Source organism: Nomascus leucogenys, chromosome 1a, assembly GCF_006542625.1.
Source record: "Nomascus leucogenys isolate Asia chromosome 1a, Asia_NLE_v1, whole genome shotgun sequence".
Classification (NCBI taxonomy): Eukaryota; Metazoa; Chordata; class Mammalia; order Primates; family Hylobatidae; genus Nomascus; species Nomascus leucogenys.
The window spans coordinates 37,099,432-37,124,484 of NC_044381.1; the positions used below are offsets into that span (position 1 = coordinate 37,099,432).

At 36.4% G+C, this 25,053-nt stretch overlaps 1 protein-coding gene across 3 annotated transcripts in view; it reads right to left on the bottom strand.

The window, feature by feature from the left end:
• Positions 1-25,053, bottom strand: part of TDRD7 (tudor domain containing 7) — an 86,705-nt gene that overhangs the window by 52,547 nt on the left and 9,105 nt on the right. For 2 of the 3 annotated variants that reach the window (XM_030797065.1, XM_003260537.4), the window contains exons 2-6: positions 16,118-16,330; positions 13,719-13,860; positions 12,555-12,768; positions 5,456-5,529; positions 2,894-3,111 (exon numbers count right to left, since the gene is read on the bottom strand). In XM_030797065.1, the coding sequence (XP_030652925.1) occupies positions 2,894-3,111; positions 5,456-5,529; positions 12,555-12,768; positions 13,719-13,860; positions 16,118-16,324 (855 nt within the window). In that variant the 5' untranslated portion in view covers positions 16,325-16,330. The remainder of the gene's footprint in view (positions 1-2,893; positions 3,112-5,455; positions 5,530-12,554; positions 12,769-13,718; positions 13,861-16,117; positions 16,331-25,053) is intronic. The other variant, XM_030797153.1, reaches the window with a different exon arrangement.

A 25,053-nucleotide genomic window follows, 5' to 3' on the forward strand; every position in this document is an offset into this window, starting at 1 on the left:
GTGGAATGATGGGTGATTTTTATTTCTTTTATAACTTTATTTTTCAATCTTTTAATATAGAATATTTTATATGGTTGGAGGAAAAAACTCTTAAAAAAAAAAGAAATACACTGCACTTAGATTTCTCCTTCAGTTACATGACAAGCCATACAGAGAGACAAGCCATATAGAGAGATACCCATTACCAAGTTCTGTCTTATCCTAAACTTTTTGCACTGCCTTGAGACTATCTAGTCTTGCTTGTAGTAACATCTGTCCTAGGCATGGTATCAGTGTTTCTGCTTTGCAGCAAGGTGAAAAGAAGGAGTTATAAGAAGGGGGAAAATAACCATTGTGTAAGTGTTTAAAGCTGTTTAAAAATAACCATGGTTTAACTATCTAAAACTTCTTAACAACAGTCTGCTAAAAAATATTCAGAGGTTAAACAGTTTCGAAAGGTATCAACAGACATCAATATGATTGGTGTTTTCTGGCATCCCACTTCACTAAGCAAATTACCATAACCTAATACTTCGTATTGATTACATCTGAACAAAGGTAATAGACACAATATATAGATAGGAAAGTTACATCGTGTTTCTGCTTCTGACCATCATTGCTTGGACGGAATATAATAATGCAACAAAAGATGAATTCAAGTGCTATAAAAAGCAACCAAAAAAACAGTCAGTTGTTTTAGCACCAGAGGTTTAGTAGAAAACTATTCATTTTAGGAAGTTTTTAACATCAAAGAGATATATACTCTCTCATCTACAATCCTAGCAAGAGAAATTCTAGAACTGTGAAGCCATATAGAGTAACAAAGATTAAAATTTCCCAAAAAGGCCATAATAAAGCTACACAAATATTAGTAATTATCATGGAATATAAAAAAACTAGAAACACATTACATTAAGAACCAGTGAAGTATATTTCTAAAGTTTTTACTCTAAAGACTTCTTTATCAGAGCTTAAAAATGAGTTATATATGTATCCTGCCGATTAAAAAAAGGCTCTAAGTTTTACAGAAAACTTTCTACGGTGTGCAAATACCCATGTAACAAACCTGCACAGGTATCCCCTATATTTAAAATAAAAGCTGAAATAAAAGAACTCATAAAGTTCTACGGATTTAAACCATAAAGGAGCCATATGCATTTCAAGAAGGGGATACAGGCCCTGAACCTTCAACCTGAACAGCCTAATGAGACTTCTAAGGGAATACCTCAACGTCACTAAACCTGCATCGAGTGAGGAAAATTCTTCCCAGAATAGAGTACAAATGGAGTGAACTGAAAAAGCAACCCTGGGAATTTCCATTAGGAGAACAAACCCTACATTCCACATAAATCAGAGGTCACATTCTTACGAATATTAAGTGTTCTTGAGTTTATTAGTAGGGAAACAGAGCCATATTTCCAGAGTTTAACATTCCTTCTTATTTTCCCACCTTACACTGTATATTCTAACATTTGCCACATTGTCCTAATCATTTTTTTCCCTATTTCCCTCACTAGACTCCAAGTGTCTTCATCATCCTTGTTCTTAAAACACCTAAGGCAAAAATTAGCACATGCAAGTGCACAGTGAATGGTATATGAGCAAATGGGATGGATGAATGATTGAATGACACTTGTCTCTAAGAGGCCATGGACTCAAGTGGAGGAAAAAGTAGTTACAAAAACACATGTTTTCGGCCAGGCATGGTGGCTCACGCCTGTAATCCCAGTACTTTGGGAGGCCGAGGTGGGCAGATCACCTGAGGTCAGGAATTCAAGACTCCAGCCTGGCCAACATGGTGAAACCCTGTCTCTACTAACTACACAAAAATTAGCTGGGCGTAGTGGCTCACACCCGTAGTTCCATTTACTCGGAAGGCTGAGGCAGGAGAACCACCTGAACCCTGGAGGCGAAGGTTGCAGTGAGCCAAGATTGCTCCACTGCACTCAGCCTGGGTGACAAGAGTGAAATTCTGTCTCAAAAAAAGAAAAAAAAACTACATGCTTTCTTTAGGCCAGGTGCTTATAAAGAGGGAATGCCCTACACTGCCCAACAGGCTTGGGGGCCAAAATATATGTTAAAGAAATAAAAGCCCTGTACCAAAGCATACATAATCCTCATGCATATTTAATTCTACAAGCCTAGAAGCATCGAGTAGCTGTTAATGCGACCATTTAAAACAGTTATATTTTAAATATATTTTATGTAAGCAAAAACATTAAGAAACATCTAAAAGTTAGTTACTTTGGTGTAAGAATCCAGCTGTCTCTATTTCTGGCTGAACTAAGATCTTTAATAAACTATGCTGATCCATAATCTTATAATCACAGACTCTGAAGTAGGAATAGAAACTGAAATTGATAAATCATTTTTAAATTTTTCTAATTTCCAACTTTCTCTCTAAAGATGGCTTGTAAAAATTATAATATAAACACTATTATTAATTTCAAAATAAAAATTAAGAACTCTCTATATAATTAGTCAAAATAACTAAAATTTGCTCAGCTAAAAGTCTTTAAAAATGCTCAAGAGTAAGCAAATAAAATTTGAGGCTAATAAAACAATTCTTCCCAATAAGTTCAGATTATTAAAATGGCAAAGCTATCAGTGTTTACTGGTAACAGTTCAATCATTATAGAATGGTTTACATATTATCACATATTAAATGCATTTTTAAAATGACATAGAAGAAAATATATAAAAATAGCAATTACAACACAGGAGAACCTTCAACTTTGACATACTTCTATAAATAAGAACTGACATATGTTAGTCTTAAGAGATAAAGATTAATGAGGTAACATATGTAAAGTGCTTTGTCTTCCGGGGATAAAAGGTGATATGACTAATAACTCAAGATCTCAAAGTTGGGCAGGGAGGAGGTATTAGAAGGGAGGAATAAGGAAAAACATACCGTGCAAATATGAGGCCAGTGTTCAAACTGTTGTAAAATTCCTTGATTAAGGTCTTCTTTATATAACTCTTTGTAAAAATGTGGAAGCTTAGATATCCAAATGCCATTGTTATGCTTGTTTAGTATTTCCTTTATGCGGTTTTGAACCTCATCCATTTTATAAGTGTAAGAGGCAGGAGGCGTGACATTGGGTTTTTCAACAGTCTGATTTAAATTATCTTTAAATTAAAAAAAATAGAATTAACCAAAATGCTTAACATTTTAGATTATCCCCATTACCTAATATTTGTGTCTTCAGGTTTTGCTATAGTGTGGGCTTGTGGTAGCCAAAGGACTTAGAAGGGGGCAGGATTAGGCAGAGCAGCACCATGACAACCTCATTCTAAGTTTTAACCCTGAAATAACCAGCAGTGTTTCTTGTGGGTCAAGAAATACCCAAAGAGGGAAACTAGTCCCTCTATTTTGCAAGGATGCTTCATAGTTTAAACATCAAGATGATCTTGCTACGTAAAGAATAATTAAATTATTTAACCAACTGTTTTCTACCTGCTGAGGAAGATTACATTTTATATATTAGTTTACAGGCAATACTGAATTTAAAGCTATATTCCACAGAACACAGGAATAATTCCTTAACAGATCAAATAACTTTTTGATCTTATACAAGTTTTGTAGAAGATAAAAAATTGCCTGAGTTTGAGTATTATGATCAATTTTCACCTTTATTAATGGAAAACAAATAATTTAGCAATACACAAAAGTTAAAAAATTGATCCATCTACAATCATCATCATCCTAGCCTCGGTTTATAAACATAAAAGGTTTGGAACCCACAGATAACTTTTGATTTATTTCCCCAATATCAATCATTTATCTTTCATAAGTGTATATTTATAAAGTTTTGGCTTTATAGCTATTTTACATTTCGTTTTTACTTAAAACTTAGAATGTGAGAGTTAATATCTCCAGACAATAAAGAAATCTGAGTGTTTACTATAGCTGACAGTCCTGGAATTTTAAGAACTACGAAATTTATTCCAAATCTCTAGGAAATTTCACTGAGATACAGATCTGAGTATATTAAATATTACCATCTATATGCAAAATATATGCATATTTTAATCAGATAGTATCTCTGCTGGGATTCAGTCATTTTTATTTTAATTTGCAGGTAGAGACAGTCTGATTTGGGGATGCTGCCTCTGAGAATGCCAGGAAGCCCAGAGTGAGCTATTCCTTGAGGACACTTGGACGCTGACTCTGCTCTTCCACCAAAGGGCAAGATCTGGCCTTGCTAAGTCTTAGATTGGCACAGAGAAGAGAAGGCTCCAGGATATCCACATATATTTCCTATTAAGGGTATAGCTAATTTATTTAAGTTCTTCCCAAACAATGATATAAAAGGACTGGGAAGGATGAAAAGATTAAGTTTCTCATAACTGGCCAGACCCTCCCATAATGAGAATGTGTCAGCAGCTGACCCACAGTTGTGTCTGCAAATGCACTTGCTCTGTGGGGCCTCTGGGGCCATCTAAGTCCCTGCACCTTTTGTTAAACAAATTAAAGTAGTAATGGAGGTGTCCATCATGTAGGAGAGGTTGTGCACACATGTGTGCATATCAACTCTGCTAGGTGAACTGCAATCCTCCTGAAATAAGTCCTCTTGTTTCTGTAGAAATAGTTTATACTAATTTAAGCTTCTAAAAGGATATTCAACTTTGCCATGTAGTCATGTTTCAGAAAATGCCTATGTAAAAATAATTCATGTAAACAAAAATCATATTGCTCAATTAATTTCCATTAAGAAATACTGGAGACGTGTTCTTATAAAAAAAAAAGCATTTCAACTAAGTAAGAATCACACTTAAAGCAGCAAATAACGTAAAATCACATTTACACTTCACACACTATAAGCACTGATACGAAAACACTGTCTCCCTGGGTGGGTCTATGAGCAGGGAATTTACACATTGGTTGGAGAAGAAAAGATAACGAGTCGTTGCATTTCTAACCTTCAGATTCTTTGACTTTCACTATGTCTCCTATTGTTTTCCTAACAGCCCACTTGGATTCTATAACCCAAAGAATTATTTATATTCATATTTAGATGATTAGTGGTAACTGCACACAGTTTAGGGTGCTAACTTTTAAGTGGTGGAGTATCTGAAACTCTTTTATAAATTTAAGTCCCATATTTATGCACTTTTAATCTACAGCAGATGTTTCCTTTATCTGAGGCCTCAGCCTCCAAAGTCTCAGTGATGCACCCCCTAAGAGGTGAGAGAATAAGGGACACAAGCATCTCTGCAGGCCACACATGGAGGTGACACAGAGTAGGGCTAGGGTGAGGAAGGCCTCAAGTCAGTGTGATAATGATATCTTTGGGAGGCACCATTTTCTCTTAAGATCACTTTGATTCATGATGTAAAGAAATTAGGAAAAAGGGGAGGAAAGATAAATTCCAAACAGGAGAAGGTGAGAGCAAATGTCAAAAGCCACCACCAGATACGTTTCTTGACTCCAGAAGCCAATATGTATCTCAAAAATGTTTAGAAAACATACCACTCATTTCCTTAGTAGAGGTTCTTGAGAGATGCATCTGCAAAGGTGGCTGAAGGGGCGCCTTTGGGCTAAACCTAAGGTATTAAAAAAAAAGGTAAAATAAATGTAAATAAAAAAGTCTATACCAAGTTTTAAACACTATACTTTTCATTTAAAGTCTCAGTGGCATTTAACAGCAAAACAAGTCATTAAAATAATTTAAAATCAGAAAAAATAAAAATAAAACCTGGCATCATCTTTCATGTTTCATATTCACTCAGAGAAAAGTATGTTAAAAGCTAAATTTAAACTAGGTCTTTGAAAGCCTCTTTCAAAACTTGGATGTCAGAATTCCAATTAATCACTTATAAGAAACTGGTAAAACAGAATAAAGAAGATCATGCAAAAATAAACAGCTGGAAACAAAGAACATTTTGGAATATAACCAAAAAATGAAGGACTTGCATCACCAGATATTGAAATGCATTATGAAGTTACAACACTTAAATGAGTTGTACAGATAAGTAAAACGGTAGAGAACTTAGAAACATGCAATTTGCATCGCATCTTGGTACATAATGAAAGTGGCATTTCAAAACGGACAGGTGAGGGACTGGTCAAATAACTATTTGAGAAAAAGAAACAGATCCCTACCTCATACCCTCACTAAAAATAAATTTTATATAAATTATACTGGATATAGGTAGGAAGATTTTGCCAAATATGAAAACACATAAATAAACCCCACACACATCATTTATATTCATGTCTGTTTCCCACACTAGCTAAGTCTGTTAATTGTTTGTGTTCCCAAGTGCCTGGGGCAGTGCTTGATACATGCAAGGCAAATGAATATTGAAAGAATGACTGAATGAATCATGACCGAATGAATAAATGACTACAACCTGCCCAGCAGTGGGTAGGACTATAGTGATAGTGACATGGTACACATAGCTGCCAGTTTTTGAATAGTATGGAACAGTCTAAAAATTAGATCAATTCCTTGAAATGAAGCACATTTTCTTATAATATTTTAATTCTAAAAGAAATGATTAGATTCTAGGCTACCAATAAAAGCTTATTTGGTATATGCAATTATAAGACCATCCTATTTCTATATTAATATGTCTGTGTAATAGCAGAAGATGCCAAAAATATATCCAACTCCTACTTTTGCAGAACTGGTAGGGAGATAGTACTCCTTCCCATGCACCAGCCCAAAACATGTAAACTGGAAGCTTCCCCTGCTTTGAACAAGCATCGAAGGCTCCAGCAGAAGGTAGAGGGATATGAGCAAAGAGTGAGAGTACACAGAAACTATGGAAGGAACTGCTATGGTTCAATCATCAAGAGGTCTACTGGAGAGGAAAGAAAAAAGTGCATATAGCAAAAGAAAGCTCTTCAAAGGAAACTGCTAGGATGCATGAAAAACAAACATAGTAAAACAAGATGACAAGAGGTCTAAGCAGTTTTATAACACTAAGAAAAAAATATACTGTTTCTTAAAAGACAAAAAGTTAGACTGGTCCAGAAAAAAAACCTTCCAAATCTAAACATATGTTGTTTATTAGAGACATATTTATAGCTCATAAATATTTAAGACATAGTATGTGCCAGACATTGTGTCAGACAGTAACTGTCAATGATCAGCAAGATAAATATGCCCTATTCTCTGGGACTATACAGTATAGTTGAGAAGTGGACCATGGTAAGCAGCTACTGAGATAACCCCAAAGATTCTTCCCTCCAGGTATTCACAGCCTTGTGTAATCCCTTCCCCTTGAGTAACCTGCTTCTAATCAATAGAAGACTTCAAGGCTGAAGGCATCACAAATAACTAGATTACAAAAGATTCTAATTTCAACTTTGCTAGTATAATCTCTCCTTTGTTGCTTTGATGAAGCAAATGGCCATGTTGGGAAGAATAATGTGGCAAGAAACTGAAGATGGCCTTTGGCCAATAGCCACCTAGGGACTAATGAACAACCCAGAAGGAAGTGCATTGTGCCAATAACCATGTGAGTAGGACTGAAAGCAGATTCGTCTTTAACTGAGCCTTCACGGAAGACCCCAGCCATGGCTGACACCTTGACAGCAGCCTCATGAGAGATCCTGAAGCAGAGGACCCAGCTTGACCGTGTCTTCCTTCCTGACCCACAGAAACTATGAGGTAAGAAAATATGTCTTGTTGTAAGCTAATAACTTTGTAGTAATCTGTTACACAGCAATAGATAATTAATGCATTGACAAAATCTAAGAACAAAGTCTACTAAGTATTATGACAAGGGCAGTAGGTATAATAAAAGCACACAATGGAACTAATAAACCAAATTAGGAGATAGAGGAGGAAATAGAGAGTAAAGGTTATTAGCACTTATTATGAAGTTATAATAATGTGAATAGCTTGGTACCACAGAATAGGAAGGTAATCAATTATTCTGAATGGAAAGCCCAGGAACTGAATCACATGTTCGTAAGGCTTTAATACTGGTAAAGATAGAATTACAAACCAGCAGAGAAAGAAAGGATTGTGTAATGACTGATACAGGACATCTGGCTAACAATAAAAAAGGATTCCAACTCTCACACTATACCATAAAATACATTCTGGATGAATTAAAGACTAAAATGTAAAAAATGAAGCCACAACAATTACAAAAGAAAACAGAAGACATATTACATAATATTGGGCGGAAATGCTTTTCTAAGCATAATACCTAAAAGCAGAAGTCACATAGTAAAAGACTGATAGCTGTAAGCATGCAGCATTTTAAAGTTTTTGTATATAAAAAATACAATAATTAAACAAACTGAGGGAATACTGTCAAGATATTACAAAGGGCCAACTTATTTTATAAACCACTTTTATATGTTAGAAGGAAAAGAGCCAATAGAAAAATTACACAAAGGACAAAGACATGTAATTCACATAAGACCTATAATGGGCTAATAAATATATGACAAAAATGTAACTTCCTTAAGAATCAAAATCAAGGAAATAAAAATTAAAACATAAATAGATTTTTTTCACTTTTCAAAGTAGCAAAGCAAAAAACATGCCCAATATTGGCAGGCATACAAGAAAATAATCTCTCTCATATTCTTCTAGAAGAAAACAAATTATTATCATCTGTTTAGAGCACAATTTAATAGGAGCCTTAGTATATATACCCTCTTACCCACACATTTTATCTCTACTAATTTATTCTACAGGAAACTAGCCATGCCATTTTTCTAGAACTTTTCAATTTGTTAACAGGCAGGCATGAGTTCTTAACCGGAACTCTTGAGAATGAGCTTTGGGGGTTCATGAATCTACTGGCACGAGATTATGTATGCATATGTAAATGGACATGTGTGAATTTTTCTGGGAAGATCATTTACAGCTTTCATCAGCTTTTCAAGATGTTTGGTGACCTCAAAAAGTTTAAGTGTCCTTCATAACAGGTTTAACTGCTTTTTACTACATTAATATTTCATAAGTAGATATAGATGTTTTTGCTATTGCTCCATTTTGATATTTTGATTTTATAACTAGAAATGTTACCCATAACATCTGCCACTGGGTAGTATTTAGATTTCTCTTAAAAGGTATCTTTCAAATTGTACTATGTGCTTAAAAAAAGACTTCATTAAAATGTTTTACAACACCTCAAGAAGTCTTTAATTAAAATATGTGGCTTTTTTTTTTTTTAAGAGACAGGGTCTTACTCTGTCACCCAGGCTTGAGTGCAGTGGTGTGATTATAACTCACTGTACCCTGGAACTCTCAGGCTCAAGTGACCTTCCCACCTCAATCTCTCAAGCAGCTGAGACTACAGGTGCACACCACTATGTCCAGGTAATTTTTTTTTTTAGTAGAGATGAGGTCTCACCATGTTGCTTAGGCTGTTCTTGTACTCCTGGGCTCAAGAGATCCTCCTGTGTCAGCCTCCTAAAGTGTTGGAATTACAGGCATGAGTCATGGTGCCTGGCCTGCTGTCAATTTGAAAACTTTTTATTCTGAAATACCTATAAATTCATGGGAAATTTCAAAAAGTGTACTTAGAGGCCCCATGTATCCTTCACTGTTTCCCCTAATAGTAAAATCTTGCATAGTACATATCAAAACCAGAATATTGGCAATGGTTCAATTCAGAGCTTATTCAGATTTCCAGTTGCATACGGATGTGTGTGTGTAGTTCTGTGCAATTTACCACATGTACAGATTCACATGCCCACAAGTACAATCAACATACAGAACCATCCCATGGCTACAAGGGTTCCTCTTGCTCTCCCTTTACAGCCATACTCATCCCTCAAATCACCCAAATCCTTAACCTCTGGCAACCACTAATCTGTTATCTATCTTTATAATTTTACAATCTCAAGAATGTTATATAAATAAAATCACACAGTATGTCGCTTTTTGAGATTGGCTTCTTTCACTCAGCATGATTCCCTTGAGATCCATCAGAGTTGCTGTGTGTATCAATAGTTCATTACTCCTTTTTACTGTGGAGACACACTCTGTGATAATGAATGTACTACAGTTTGTTGAACCATTCACTTACCAAAGGATGTCTGGGTTGTTTCTATTTTTTGGCTAATATAAACAAAGTTACAGTGAACACTTGTGGACAGTTTTTTGTGTAAACATAAGTTTTCATTTCTCTGAGATAAATGTCCAGGAGCGCAACTGCTGGGCCATATTATAGTTGCAGGCTTTTAGTTGACAAGTAAAAATTGTATATATTTATGGTATAAAACATGATGTGATGTTTTGATATGTGTACACTGTGGAATGGCTAAATCAAGCTGCTTAACACATGCATTACTTCACATGCTTATTTTTTGTGGTAAGAACACTTAAAATCTACTCTTAGCAATTTGCAAGTACACAATATATCATTAACCATAGTCACCATGAAATACAACAGATGTATTGAACCTATTTCTCCTAACTGAAATTGTGTACATCCACAACCCCCATCCTAACCCCACTTCCCTGGCTTTGGTAACTGACATTTTACTGTTTCTATGAGTTTGACTTTTTTAGATTCCACATATAAGATCATGTGGTTTTTCTTTCTGTGCCCAGCTTATTTCACTTAACATAATGTCTCCCAGGTTCATCCATGTTGTTGCAAATGCCAGGATTTTCTCCTTTATAAAGGCTGAAGAGTTAAGTATTCCATTCAGTAGATACAACGCATATTCTTTATCCATTCATTCATTAACGGACACTTCAGTTGATTCCATGCCTTGGCTATTGTGAATGCTGCTGCAATGAACATGGGTGTGCAGATATCTCTTCAACTGATATACTGATTTCATAGGCTTTGAATATATACCTAGTAGTGGGATTGCTGACAGTTCTTTTTAAGTTTTTGAGAAATCTCCATACCGTTTTCCGTAATAGCTGTACTAACCTACATTTCCCCCAGCAGTGTATTGGGGTTCCTCTTTTCTCCACATCCTTACCAGCACTTGCTATTTTCTGTGTTTTGATTAGTAGCCATACTACATACAATTGGGTGTGAGGTGGTATCTCATTGTGGTTTTAATTTGCACTTCCCTGATAATTCGTGATGTTGAGCATTTTTCCATACACTTGTTGATCATTTGTATGTCTTCTTTTGAGAAACGTCTGTTCAGGTCCTTTGCTCGTTTTTAAAATTAAGGTTGTTTTCTTGCTATTGAGTTGAGTTCCCTATATTTTGAATATTAAGCCCTTATCAAGTATATGGTTTGCAAATATTTTCTTCCATTCCATAGCTTGTCTTTTCACTCTGTTGACTGTTTCCTTGGTGGTGCAGAAGCTTTTTAGTTTGATGTAATCCCATTTGTCTATTTTTGCTTTTGTTGCCCGTCCTTTTAGGGTCATATCCAAAAAAATCATTCAAAATGTATTGCTGAAATGTAGGCACACAACCAGAGAAGACAATGATACCTCCGTCATATACTGGATTCAACTAGTGCTCTGGGTCAAGATCTGTGTTTTAACTGTGTATTTTCTAGATCTTATCATAATTATAATAATTATAAATAATATTAAATGTATACCATCATAAAAATATTTAGGGTTACTTTATTAAAAATTCTGTAATATAAAAAATTAGTACCAGTTCTACCTTTTTTAAAAAATTAATTATCCATAAATATTCTAGTATCTGGGGGAAAGTTCCTGGGGGAAAATTATCTTTCACAAAACAGAATTTTTGAACACTGATTTAAAGGAATATAATACAACAAAATTTGTTTTGAAAAGGCACAAGTAGGATAGAAGAATGTGATCTTGATGCATCTACATCAGGGGTCAGCAACCTTTTTCTGTAAAGGGTCCACCACTGGATTTTTGGCTTTGTAGGCCATCTAGTCTCTGTACAACTACTCACTTCTGCCACTATTTTGCAAAAGCACCCACAGGCATATGCAAACAAAGCAAAATGGCCATGTTCTAATAAAACTTAATTTACCAAAACAGGCAGTGGGCCTGATGTGGCCCATAGATTGTAGTTTGCCACCCTTTGAGCTACCTTATAAAACCATAGTTTTGAACCAGAAAGGAACTTTGAGATCATCTAGTTTAACATTTTCATTGGACAAATGAACAAACCACAGACCCAAAAGATGAAACAACTTATTTTACCTGACTAGAGAATGGCAGCACCCAAACAAAGACTTATAAGTTGTCTTATTATTGCCAGTCTGGTATTTTGATGCATAGATGTCTGATGCTACTACATAATTATGGGCATGATATTTGCAGCACAGTGGAGTGTCTGAAACTCCATCAGATTTTACTTAAACCCACAAAATTAATTGTTAAAAAAAGGTTTTCTGAAAAAGTTATGTTATACCGAAATAGTATCCCAAAACAATTTGTGAGAGCTTTTAAATGAACTTTACAAGGAGAGATTGACAACAATGCAGAGGAAATATAGAATTAGAGATGCATTTAGAGAATGATGTTCAGGAAGCTAGGAAAAGTGTACCTAACTGGTAATGATGCATGTCTCTACTATATGTGAACTTATATTAGATAAAATAGAAAGTGTTTCTTTCTTAACCTGAACATACATTTGTAACTCTTTTTACCCAAGATTCACCAAACTTTTGTGAGTCAAAGGCCAAATACCTGTTGTTGGAGGACATGGTCACGTGCCTTTGCACTGGAATGTCTTTGAATGCTTCATTTCCAAGAGTTGTGTGTAGCATATAAGGAGACATTTCAGCATCAGGCTTAACTCCAGCAGAGTTTCCTTTGTCTCTTAACGGTGCTGGATTAGGTTTTTTGCCAACAGAAAAATTTGAAGCAAATCCTGGTTGTCTGAGGGTTGCTTTTGGTTTTCCTATGAAGTTAGGCATACATAAAGAAATCAATTAGCATCCCCAAACCCCACTTTCATTATGACACTCCTCTGACCAGATGTTTTCTGTGGATGTCTACTCTCAGAACAGTTTGTAAGAACACGAGGAGGTTGCCACCGGAGGGCTGGTGAATAGGAAAAGAATACAATGGTGAGTATTTGGCAGATAAGGTTCTTCATCCATCAGACTGACCAGTAACTCCTGCTTCTCACCAACTGAACACTTCAGTGGCAGCCACCTCATGTTCTTGCAAATACAGCACACTCAACTATATCTTGGTCCTCCCATCTCTTCCCCATAAATCCAAATTCTACCCATTGTTTGCAGTCTGGGCTCAAGTCTCCCCTTTGCCATTTTCATTCAAAATGACTGCTCCCTTGTCCTAAATGCTCACTGTGGCATTTAGTCATCTACTGCTTTGTATTATCATTGAACCACTTCATGGGAATGTAGTTTTAGAACTGATTGTAAGCTCCTTGAGTTAAGTGTTCGGGAAACAAAGGCTGAGTTGTCTATAACATTTTTCTGTACTACATAATTCATATACTTCTGAAACTAGAGGTTTTCTACCAGAAGATATAATTTGTCAAATAAGACATAAAATCATAGGTTCTTGGTGCATCCAACATTCTGGACAAGACATTCCCTGAAATGAGCTTAAAAAAAATAAAATTACACATTACCATAACAAGCTCAATTAAAATCTGTTCTGAGTTATTTCCCACTGTGTAACTACTTCAGTTAGTAAGTCATGCTCATCATGTTCACTTAAGAATTTCAAATGGAAATGCTAGCTTCAGGATTTTTCCTCTGACATATGTATGTTAACAGATACAAGTATTTATCATAATACAAACAATATTTCCATAATTCCCTATGACAATGTATTCGTAGACAGCCCTAAAAATTTTAGCATGTAAAAAGCTCCTACCTTCTAGAAAAAATGGCATGGTTTTCTTCACTCTCATCTGACAATTAACTTGACGCCCGGTTTTCCTTTTAGAACTCCTTTGACGAGCCACAAGCTGAGCAATTCTTGCAGTTTCTGTGCAGGCCATGGCATAGCAGGTAATCTATTCATTAGAGGCAGGGTGAGAAGAGAAACATTTCTCAGATTCCATGTTGCCTAGGGTCCAGTTCTTAAAAGTGGATCTTAGTGAGCCTACATATCCTAAGTCAAGTGGTATGCAAATATTCATGTGTCTCGCTCCTTGATAATGCTAGAATAAAATTATATTTTCTGCAAGAGGAATCGAGCATAGTCTAGTACACTGAATTATCTTTCCCAAACTGAAAATTCCATTAATTTTTAAATAGGTATTAAGCATCTACAGTGTACTAGATACTATGAGATTACCAAATGAACAAAAACCAACCTATGATCTGATATATAATATCATATAATCTGTGAGGTACATTTCATTCACTTTACACGTGGGAATGCAGACGCTCGGGAAAGTTAAGCAACCTTCCAAGTCACATGGCGAGGCTCTTTGAGTCCAAAGTATGTACTCATAACTACTATGTTGAATACAAGACTACTAAATCCTTCTCTTGCCTCTGTGGTGGATCTGCTGGGTGACTCTGGGCAAATCCAAGTATTCCTAGCTGTGAAACAGGGGTGGTTTAGAGCTGGTGTTTTCAAACTGTGTTCATGGGAGCCATAGAGTTCCATGGAGAGGCCTCAAGGGGCTGCCACTGGCAGGGGCATGAGAGCAAGGCAGGGCAAGCAGGGTCTCCGGAGCTTCCACATCTCTCAAAACACTGCAGCTCAGCTCTGTATCTTTAAAGAAAAAACTGGTATGATATGACATTGAAAAAATATTTGAAGATAGAGACTACTGGGACAAGATGATCTCTACAGACCTGTGTAGTTTTCAAGTCTTTGACTCTAATTTGAAATCAAAAACAGGAAAACAATGAAGCTTTATATCACAAGCTAAAATATGTTCCTACTCTTTGGCCCAGTATTTCTATTTCTGAGACTATATTACAAGAATATAATTCAAAAAAACAAATGTTACCTACCCAAGTATATGCAATGGGGGTATTTTAATAGTCAAAACCTGGAAACATTTAAAATGTCCAAAACAGGGGAACAAAGAGTTGAGTAAATTACAGTATAGTAACTCTATAAAGCATTAATTTATTAATTCATTCAGCTATTCATTCATTCATGCATTCAACACAGATTTATTAAGCCCTTCATCCTTAAGAAACTTATGCAGGAAAAAGAGAGAAGCAAGAAATTAAACAGAAAACATTGTGTCAAGTGTGATAACGGATGTATTACAAGGTGCAAGTAGACAGAAAGGAGTGCTTAAGTCTGTCTGGAACAATCAGGGATGCCAAAGCATATTTTATTATTCATATAATATTTAATTAATTTGTATCTTCTCCTTAGGAAAATTATTAACTATAAGGTGAACTTCCCCTTTGACTACTTTCTTGCTCCTGGTTCCCTTGTCCTCCTCCATCACTGCCTCCTCATCCCCCCATATAGAAAAACCATTATGTCAGGTTTTGGTGAGAAAACTCCAGACCTGATCTATGTATTTACACATGTAGAAATATACCCAGGAAACTATAGTGTACGAGGGGGTGTGGGTGTTTTTGTTCCTCTTTTGGGTGGTGGTCTGTCCACATTTATTATGCTGTACAGTGGGTAGGTACCAAGAAGTGAAGCTGCTAGGTCACAGTGGAAGAGCAATGACAGATCAACCGGTTACTACTAAATGGCCCATACTATCTATAAACTGTTTTCTTCCAGAGAGGCAGAAGGATTTAAAACAGTATAATGATATGATCATATTGGTGTGAAGGAGAGGAAAAGAACAGAAGAGAAGAGAGAACAGCAAGGAGGCCCCGGTAGTTATGAAAAGTGATGAAGGATCAGCTCCAGACTGACTATGTCCAAATAGCAGGAATTGACTTGATGAGAATTTAAAACTGTCTATTAGATTTGGTGATCACGAGGTCATTAGTGACTTTGGCAAAAACATTTGTAACAGGTTTGTAATGGGCAGGCGTGATATTTATGCACTGAAGGCCTCCAGTATAACTATTTTGTTTAGATGTTGACACTGGGTAAATATTTTTAATTTTGTGTGGTTAAAATCTTATTTTTACAATGAAAAGAATTTGAGGAATAAGAAAAAGACATAAGAATGTAGGCCGTGCTTTAAATGCTGTTTTCTCTGTCACTATCAATCCCAAACAACTAAGCTAGTACTTTCACTTAGACTTCTATCACAGGTAGGAGATTGGAAGTGCCAGACAGGCAATTATGAATTGCTTTGATTCTTCTGACACGCACAATTACCTTCTTACCTCTCCAGATCTACTAGTCTCTATCCTGACCACTGCTGGCACGCTTCTCAGATAGGCTTCTAGTGTAGGGAAACCTAGCTGTTTGAAGGGGATCCAGTCTCCAGTCAAGGATCTGTACTCTCCTTGGAGCCGGTGTAATGCTATTCCATTCTTATGAGACTGCAGAACAGCTCGCAGCATCTTTGAAACCAGATCTCCTTCCAGCATCTTTGCCTATAAGAACACAGTAGAAGGTTACTATAATATGGCTCATTAGTCTGTGAATTCAAATAGATTTTCAGAGCTGCAACTTGTTACTTTATAAATTATTACTGCATACTTTCTGTGCAAATATGGGGAAACAACTGCCATGGTAGAGAAAAGCACAAATACTGTAAGAATGCAGGGGAAAGTCAGAAGGCACAACACCAGCCTCAAGAGGGAAGATATCAGGGAATGTTCCCAGATTCAGGCGAGGAAGCCTGAATGGAGTCCCGAAGAGCAAGATGGAATCACTCAACAAGGAGGAAGAGGGTGGGCTGTGGGGCTGGGAGTGGTATCAGCCCAAGGAAGGGAACAGGATGTGCAAGTGCACAGAGGTGAGAGAGAAGCACATGGTGTGTTCCAAAAATTCCAGACAGTTAGGTGGCTGGTGACTGAACAAAGACTCCAAGCTGAGGGCTGAGAGGGCCAGGGAGGGGCAGACCCTGAGACTACTATATTATGCTCATGTTTGCATTTTTGCCAAAAGTAACGTGGGGCCTTAGGGATATTTTACATAGGGGAACAAAATGATCAGCTCTGTATATTAGAAAGATCACTATTCAGCAGTGGAGAAGATAAATGGGAAGGAGAAAGATTAACAAGTTGTCAGAATACTTGGAAATGTGGAGGACCACAATACAGGGCCTTAGGAATAAACAAAATAATCAGTTTGAGAGGTAATTAGGAGGTGGAATCAGCAGAAATTGGTTAATTGGTTTGGATGAAGAGGCAGGCTCCAATGTTTCTAGCTTAGAAGTAAGGTAGAGAGTAATGACCCACACTGAGGTGGGATAAAGGCAGGTTTGCAAGAGAGGAAGAGGCCGATTCATTTTGGACACGGAGAAGTTGGAATGCCTATAGAAGAGCCATGTAGATATATTCACTAGGAAATTAGATTAGAAGTCTAAGCTGGTCATAGATTTGTTGGTCTTTGACTTATACGGGGTATTTGACATCCAGGGAGTAAAAAACAAGGTTACAGATGGACCTCTGCAGAAGGCTATCATTCAAGAAATGGATAGAGGAAGACGAATCTATAAAAGGCTAAGAAAAAGGGACCAGAGAGATGGAAGAAAAAGAAGCAGAGTCATAATGCCATATGAATAAAAGGAGAAAAGAATCATTTCCTTTGGACTAATGATTACATCTAGCTGTAGTTTTGCAGAGAAAAAAAAAAGACAAATTCAGGGGATACATTCAGAGAATGTATAGATACATACTAGAAGATACATTCAGAGAATAAGTAGCCTGGAAAAAACGGCTTGTCCTTTTATTAAAGGAAAGAGGAAGGCAAACCATGGGCAATTTGTTATTTTTCCTTCAGCAGTGATGTTCAATAGAACTTTCTGTGATGTTTCATATTATTGCAGTGACCACAATGTCCGCATATGGCTCTGAGCACTTAAAATATGGCCAGGATGACTAAGGAACTAAAATTTTACCTTAAATTAAATGTGGCCACTGGCTACCATACTGGACAGCAGAGAATTCTAGACAAATAGCCATTTTCTTTCTCTGGCTTAAAAAACACAAAAGAAGAATGATACACAATTCTATCAATTCCATCATTCATCCATCTTAAAAAGAAAACAAAATATCAGCCTGTTTGTCTTGCTATTCATTATAAACATAATATTGAAGTTACAGCAAGGTTTAAATAGCAAACAAAAATCTACATCGTCATGTGCCACTTAACAGTATTTTAGTCAACAATGGACTGCATATATAAAACAGGTTCTATAAAATTATAATGGAGCTGAAAAATTCCTATAGTCTAGTAATATCTTGATAATCCTGGCCTTGTACAGGCTGAGGCTAATGTGTGTGTTTTTGTCTCAGTTTTTAATTTAAAAAGTTTAAAAAGTAAAAGACGCCAGATGCAGTGGCTCACACCTGCAGTCCTAACGCTTTGGGAGGCCAAGGTGGGCAGAATCACTTGAGCCCAGGAGTTCGAGACCAGCCTGGGCAACATGGTGAAACCCCATCTCTACAAAAAATAGAAAAATTAGCTGGATGTGGCAGCATATGTCTATAGTCCCAGCTACTCAGGAGGCTGTTGTGGGAGGATCATTGAGCCCAGGAGGTCAAGGCTGCAATGAGCCAAGATCACATTATGCACTCCAGCCTGGGTGACAGAATGAGACTTGCGTCAAAAAAATAAAAATAAATAAAAAGTAAAAGAAATGAAAACTTTTAATACATTTAGTGTCGCCTAAGTGTACAGTGTTTATAAGTCTACAGTAGTGTACAGTAATGTCCTAGGCCTTCACATTCATTCACCATTCACTCACTGACTCATCCAGAGCAACTTCCAGTCCTGCCAGCTCCATTCATGGCAAGTGACCTATATAGGTATGCCATTTTTTGTTTTATATACCATATTTTTACTGTATCTTTTCTATGTTTAGATACACAAATACTTACCATTGTGTTAATGGTTGCCTATAGCATTCAGTACAGTAACATGCTGCACAGGGTTGAAGCTTGGGAGCAACAGGCTATACCACATAGCTCAGTTGTGTGGGAGGTTCTACTGTCTAGGTTTGTGAGTCCACTCTATAATGTTTGCACAGCAATGAAATTGCCTAACAGTGCATTTCTCAGAACATATCCCTGTCGTTAGGCAATGTACGACTGTATGCACTATGTACCTTCCATTACTAAACATTAACTCTTTTCAAATTATTATCACCAGGACCAACAGCATTTAATTAATACTATAACCTACAAAAGCCATATACTAGGTCTATATTCTTATTCTTTTCACAGATGTGTGTGTGTGTGTATGTGTTTGTGTGTATAGTCATGTGTCACTTAACAATGGGGATACATTCTGAGAAATGCGTTGTTAGGCAATTTAGTTATTGTGCAAACATTTATTGAGTGGACTTGCAAACCTAGATGGTATAGTCTAGTACACACCTAGGCTATATGGTATAACCTATTGCTCCCAGGCTACACACCTGTACAGCATGCTACTATACTGAATACTGTAGGCAATTTTAACACAATGGTAAGTACTGTATGTCTAAACATATCTGAGCATAGATAAGGTATAGAAAAATACAGTATTATAATCTTACAGGACAAATGATTATGCAGTCCATTGTTGACCAAAACATTGTTATTGGCACAAGACTAAATACCAAAATCTTCCTTTAGGGATAGTTTACCTAAAATAAAATTAACTCATTTTATATGTAGCATTTCTTGAGTTTTAAAAAATATACACATCTATGTAATCATACCACAATCAAGATACAGACATTCCCATCATCTAAAAAAATTCCCTCATGTGGGGTACATAATATATGTAAAAGTAAAATGTACAAAAATAGTACGAAGAATAGAACCAATGGAAGGTTCTTACACTATACATGAGGCAGTATAGTGTCATTTGAAAGCTGACTATGATAAAGAGGGATATTGTAAACCATATGGCAACCACTAAAATTTTTTAAAAAGGTATAATAATATGCCCGTAGTAAAGATAAAATGTAATAAGACAATACCTAAGCAAGCAGAAGTTAAACAAAAATTAGACAGGAAACAGGAGAAAAAAAAGAGCAGAGAAAATAGAAAACATCCAGCAAAATGGTAGATTTAAAGCCAATCATATCAATAATTACATTAACTGTAAATAACTGAAATAGCCCTATAAAACATTAGGGGTTGGCAGAGTGGATAAAAAAGCAAGACTTACTTATATACTACCTTCAAGAAACCCACTTTAAATATGAATGCATAGGTTAAAAGTAAAAAGAAAAAAGATGTACCATGCAAACACTATGACTATATAAATATCAGAACAAGGAATCTTATCGGAGATAAAGAGAGACATTACATAATGATTAAGGAGCTAATTCATCAGAAAGATAAAACAATCCTAAGCATAGGTGCACCAAACATCAGAGCTTCCAAACACACAAAATCTGATAGCTGAAAAAACTTATTCACAATTTCACAATTATCATTGGACATTTCAAAACTCCTTTCTTGTCAATAGATAGAACCAGTAGACCAAAAAAAAAGAAATCAGTAAGAATATAAAAGAGCTGGCCAGGTGTGGTGGCTCACACCTGTAATCCCAGCACTCTGGGAGGCCGAGGTGGGCAGATCACCTGAGCTCGGGAGTTTGAGATCAGTCTGGCCAATGTGGTGAAACCCTCCCTCTATTAAAAAAATACAAAAACTCAGTCGGATGTGGTGGTTCATGCCTGTAATCCCAGCTACTCAGGAGGCTGAGGCAGGAGAATTGCTTGAACCCAGGCGGTGGAGGTTGCAGTGAGCCAAAATCATGCCACTGAACTCCAGTCTAAACAACAGAGTGACTCTATCTGAAAAAAAAAAAAAAGAATATAAAAGAGCTAAACACTATCAACCAAAGTGACCTAATGATATTGACAGAACACTCCACTCCAAAGACAGCAGAATATACATTATTTTCAAGAGCACATGAGATGTTCACCAAAATAAAATATATTCTTGGACTTAAAACAATATTCAAACAACTTAAAATAACTCATATTATAAAAAGTATATTCTGTGGACAGAACAAAATTAAATTAGGTATCACTAACAGAAAGATATGTGGACAATCTCCATGCAAATTCAACAAGATACTTCTAAATAACCAAGGGTCAAAGACAAAGACTACCCCCAGAATTAGAAAAAATATTTTTAAATAAATGAAGATACAAATGTAAAATTTTGCTGGATGCAGTAAAAGTATGAGGAAAATTTATAGCATTATATGTTTCTGTTAGAAGAAAAGTGGCAAATCAATCCTCTATTCTCCTACTTTGAGAACAAAAAGAGAGAAATTTATATCAAAAGCAGAAGAAAGGAAATAAAGGTGAGAGCAGAAATCAATTCTGAAATGATGAAACATATCAATAATGAAGTTTAAAAACAGCAGAGAAAAGAATCATGAAACTAAAACTAGTTCTTTCAAACCATCAATAAAATTGATAAACTCCTAGAAAGACAGAAAAAAAAAGAAGGCACAAATTACCATAATGTGATTGAAAGAGGGGCCATCAATACAGATCCTACAGACATTAAAAAGAGAACATGATAAAACAGTTATGCCAATAAGTTTGTAGCTTAGATGAAATAGATAAATTTATTGAAAGACACAAATGTCAAAGCTTATTCAAGAAGAAATAAATAACCCTCAAATATCCCTACAGCTATTAGGGAATTTGAATTTACAGTTAAAAATCTTCACACAAAGAAAACATGAAGCCCAGATTGCTTTACTGGCAAATTCTACCATTTATAGAAGAATCAATACTACTCTTACAGACTCTTCCAGAAAACAGAGGGAAGAGAATATTTCTTCACTCATTTTATGAGGCAAGAATTATGCTGATACAAAAACTATACAAAGACACTACATGAAAAGTACAGACCATATCCCTCATGAACATAAATGCAAAAATTCTTAACAAAACATTAGCAAATAAAATCCAACAATTAGTGAAAAAGACATAATAATCAGTTAAAGTTTATTCCAGGAATACAAGTATGGTTCAATATTCATTAAGTCAATCAATATAACTTACTACATCCACAGATTAAAGGAAATTAAACCACACAATCATATCAATAGGTGAAAAAAAGCTGACAAAATAAAAAATATATTTATGATAAAAACTCTCAGAATATTAGAATAAAATGAGAAGTCCTTAACCTGATAAAGACCATCTGTGAAAAAACCCACGGTTAACATCATTACTCACAGCTAAAGAGTGAGTGCTGTCTCCCTAAGACTGGGAACAGGGCAAGAATGCCCATGTTCAGCACTCCCATTCATTATCACAGTGGAGGTCCTAGCCAGTGCAATAAGGCTGATTTCAAGATTTACTACAAAGCTATATTAGTCAAAATAGTGTAATATTATCAAAAGAACAATCATATAGATCAATGGAACAGAATATGTAATCCAGAAATAAACCCATATATGGTAAACCGATTTTTTTTTAACAGGGTCTTGCTCTGTTGCCCAGGCTGGAGTGCAGTGGCACAATCTTGGCTCACTGTAACCTCTGCCTCCTGGGTTCAAGTGATTCTTGTGCCTCAGCCTCCCGAGTGGCTGGGATTACAGGCATGTGCCACCATGCCTGGCTAATTTTTTTGTACTTTTAGTAGAGACAGAGTTTTGCCATGTTGGCTAGGCTGGTCTCAAACTCCTGACCTCAAGTGATCCACCCACCTCAGCCTCCCAAAGTGCTGGGATTACAGGTGTGAGCCACCTCTGGCCTAGTAAACTGATTTTCAACAAAGATGTTAAGGAAATTCAATGAGGAAAGTTCAACGAACAGTGATAGTAAAACTGGTCATTCATATGCAAATAACGAACTTCATGCTATATACAAGAAATTAACTCAAAATAAATAATTTAGGTCCTAAATGAAAAGGCTAATACTGTAAAACTTCTAAAAAATACACAGGAGTAAATCTTTGTGGCCTTGGGTTAGGCAAAGACTTTTTAGAACCATAGAAGAAAAAATTGGCTGGGCACGGTGGCTCACGTCTGTAATTTCAGCACTTTGGGAGACCAAGGCAGATGGGTCACCTGAGCTCAGGAGTTCGAGACCAGCCTGGGCAACATAGTGAGACTCCGTCTACACACACACACACACACACACATGCACACACACACGCAAAAGCTGGGCAAAAGCTGGGCATAGTCGCACGTGCCTGTAGTCCCAGCTACCTGAGAGGCTGCAGTGAGCTGTGATGGTGCGACAGAGTGAGAACCTGTCTCAAAAAGAAAAAAAGAAGAAATTGGCAAATTGGATCTCATCAAAATTTAAAATGTCTGCTCTTCCAAAAGCTGTTAAAAAATGAAAAGCCACAGATTGTGAGAAGATATTTTCATAACACACGTGGTAAAGTTGGTAGTCATATATAAACAATACTCAAAACTCAATAATAAAACAAAGATCCCAATTTAAAATGTGCAAAACACCTGAACACATACGTCACTAAAGTAAAAATGAAGATAGCAAAAAAACACACGAAAAGATGCTCAACAGCATTAGTCATTAGAGAAATGCAAATTAAATTCACAATGAAGTATCACTACACATCCATTAGAGCAGCTTAATTTTTTAAAAAACTGACAATATGAAGTGTTGATGAGAATGCAGAGCATTTAGAACTCTCATACATTTCTGGTGGGCATGCAAAACAGTACCTTGAAAAATAGTTTGACAATTTCTTTTCTTTTCTTTTCTTTTTTTTTTTTTTTTTGAGACAGAGTCCAGCTCTGTGGCTCAGGCTGGAGTGCAGTGGCCCGATCTCGGCTCACTGCAACCTCTGCCACCCAGGTTCAAGCAATTCTCCTGTCTCAGCCTCCCGAGTTGCTGGGACTACAGGTGCACACCACCACGCCCAGCTAATTTTTTTGTATTTTTAGTAGAGACGGGGGTTTCACCATATTGGTCAGGCTGGCCTTGAACTCCTGACCTCAGGTGATCCACCCACCTTGGCCTTCCAAAATGCTGGGATTACAGATGTGAGCCACCGCCCCAGCCAGTTTGACAATTTCTTACAAAGTAAAGCATACACTTATATAACCCAGCAATCCTTTCCTACGTTATTGCCTAAGAGAAATGATGACATTCATGTCCACACAGAAACGTGTGCATGTATATAACAGCGTTATTTATAATTGTCCCCCAAACTGGAAACGATCAAAATGTCTATCAAAAGGTAAGTAGATAAACCAATCTAGTAGAGCCATACAGTGGAATACTATTCAGTAATAGAAAGGAACAATCTGTTGATACATAAAACATGCATGACTCTTACATTATGCTGAAGGAAAAAGCTGGACACAAAAGGCTGCATACTACATGATTCTATTTATGTGAGCATTCTGGCAAAGGCAAAATGACAGGCACAGAAATTAGATCAGTGGTTGCCAAAGGCTGGGGGTAAAGGGAGGTGATTGGCTATAAAGAGGGATTTGTACTGCACGTAAAGCATATTTTTAACCACCACACCCTCCCCCACACCCCCCAAATAAAAAAAGTTCCTTTAAGCTATGCTTCCCTGTGGTCAGCCCTCTCTGGTTCATACACACACTGCCCTAGCTCCTGGCAACTACCAATCTGCTTTCTGTCACTATGGATTATTTTTGCCTAGTGCTTTGTGTTCCATCTATGTTACTGCATTTAACTCAGTTCATTCCTTTTTATTGATGAGTAGTATTCCACTGTATGGATATACTACAATTTGTTTATCCATTCAAATGTTGATACACATTTGGGTTGCATCCAATTTTGAGATATTATAAATAAAGTTGCCTTGATCATTCATGTACAAGTATTTAGGTAGGCATATGTTTTTATTTCTCTTATGTAAATTCTGAGAAATGGCTTTTCTAAAAATCTAATATCTATAATAATTCTGGGAGGCTATTATCCTCAACTTATAGATATGAAAACCAAGGTTCAGATAAGTTAAATACTTAAGATACCGCAGGATGTAGATAAGCTAGGATTTCAGTCCAGGTCTGTTTGATGCCAGAGGCCACATTTTTCCCATTATATCACCCTGTCTACTGGTACTGGGAAAACACCCAACAAATCCTGAAGAAATAAGAACAGGAGACAAGACAGGAAAGAAAGAGTAAGCAGAGTAAAAAAGAGAAAAACAGTGGTGTGAAATCCACAGCTGAC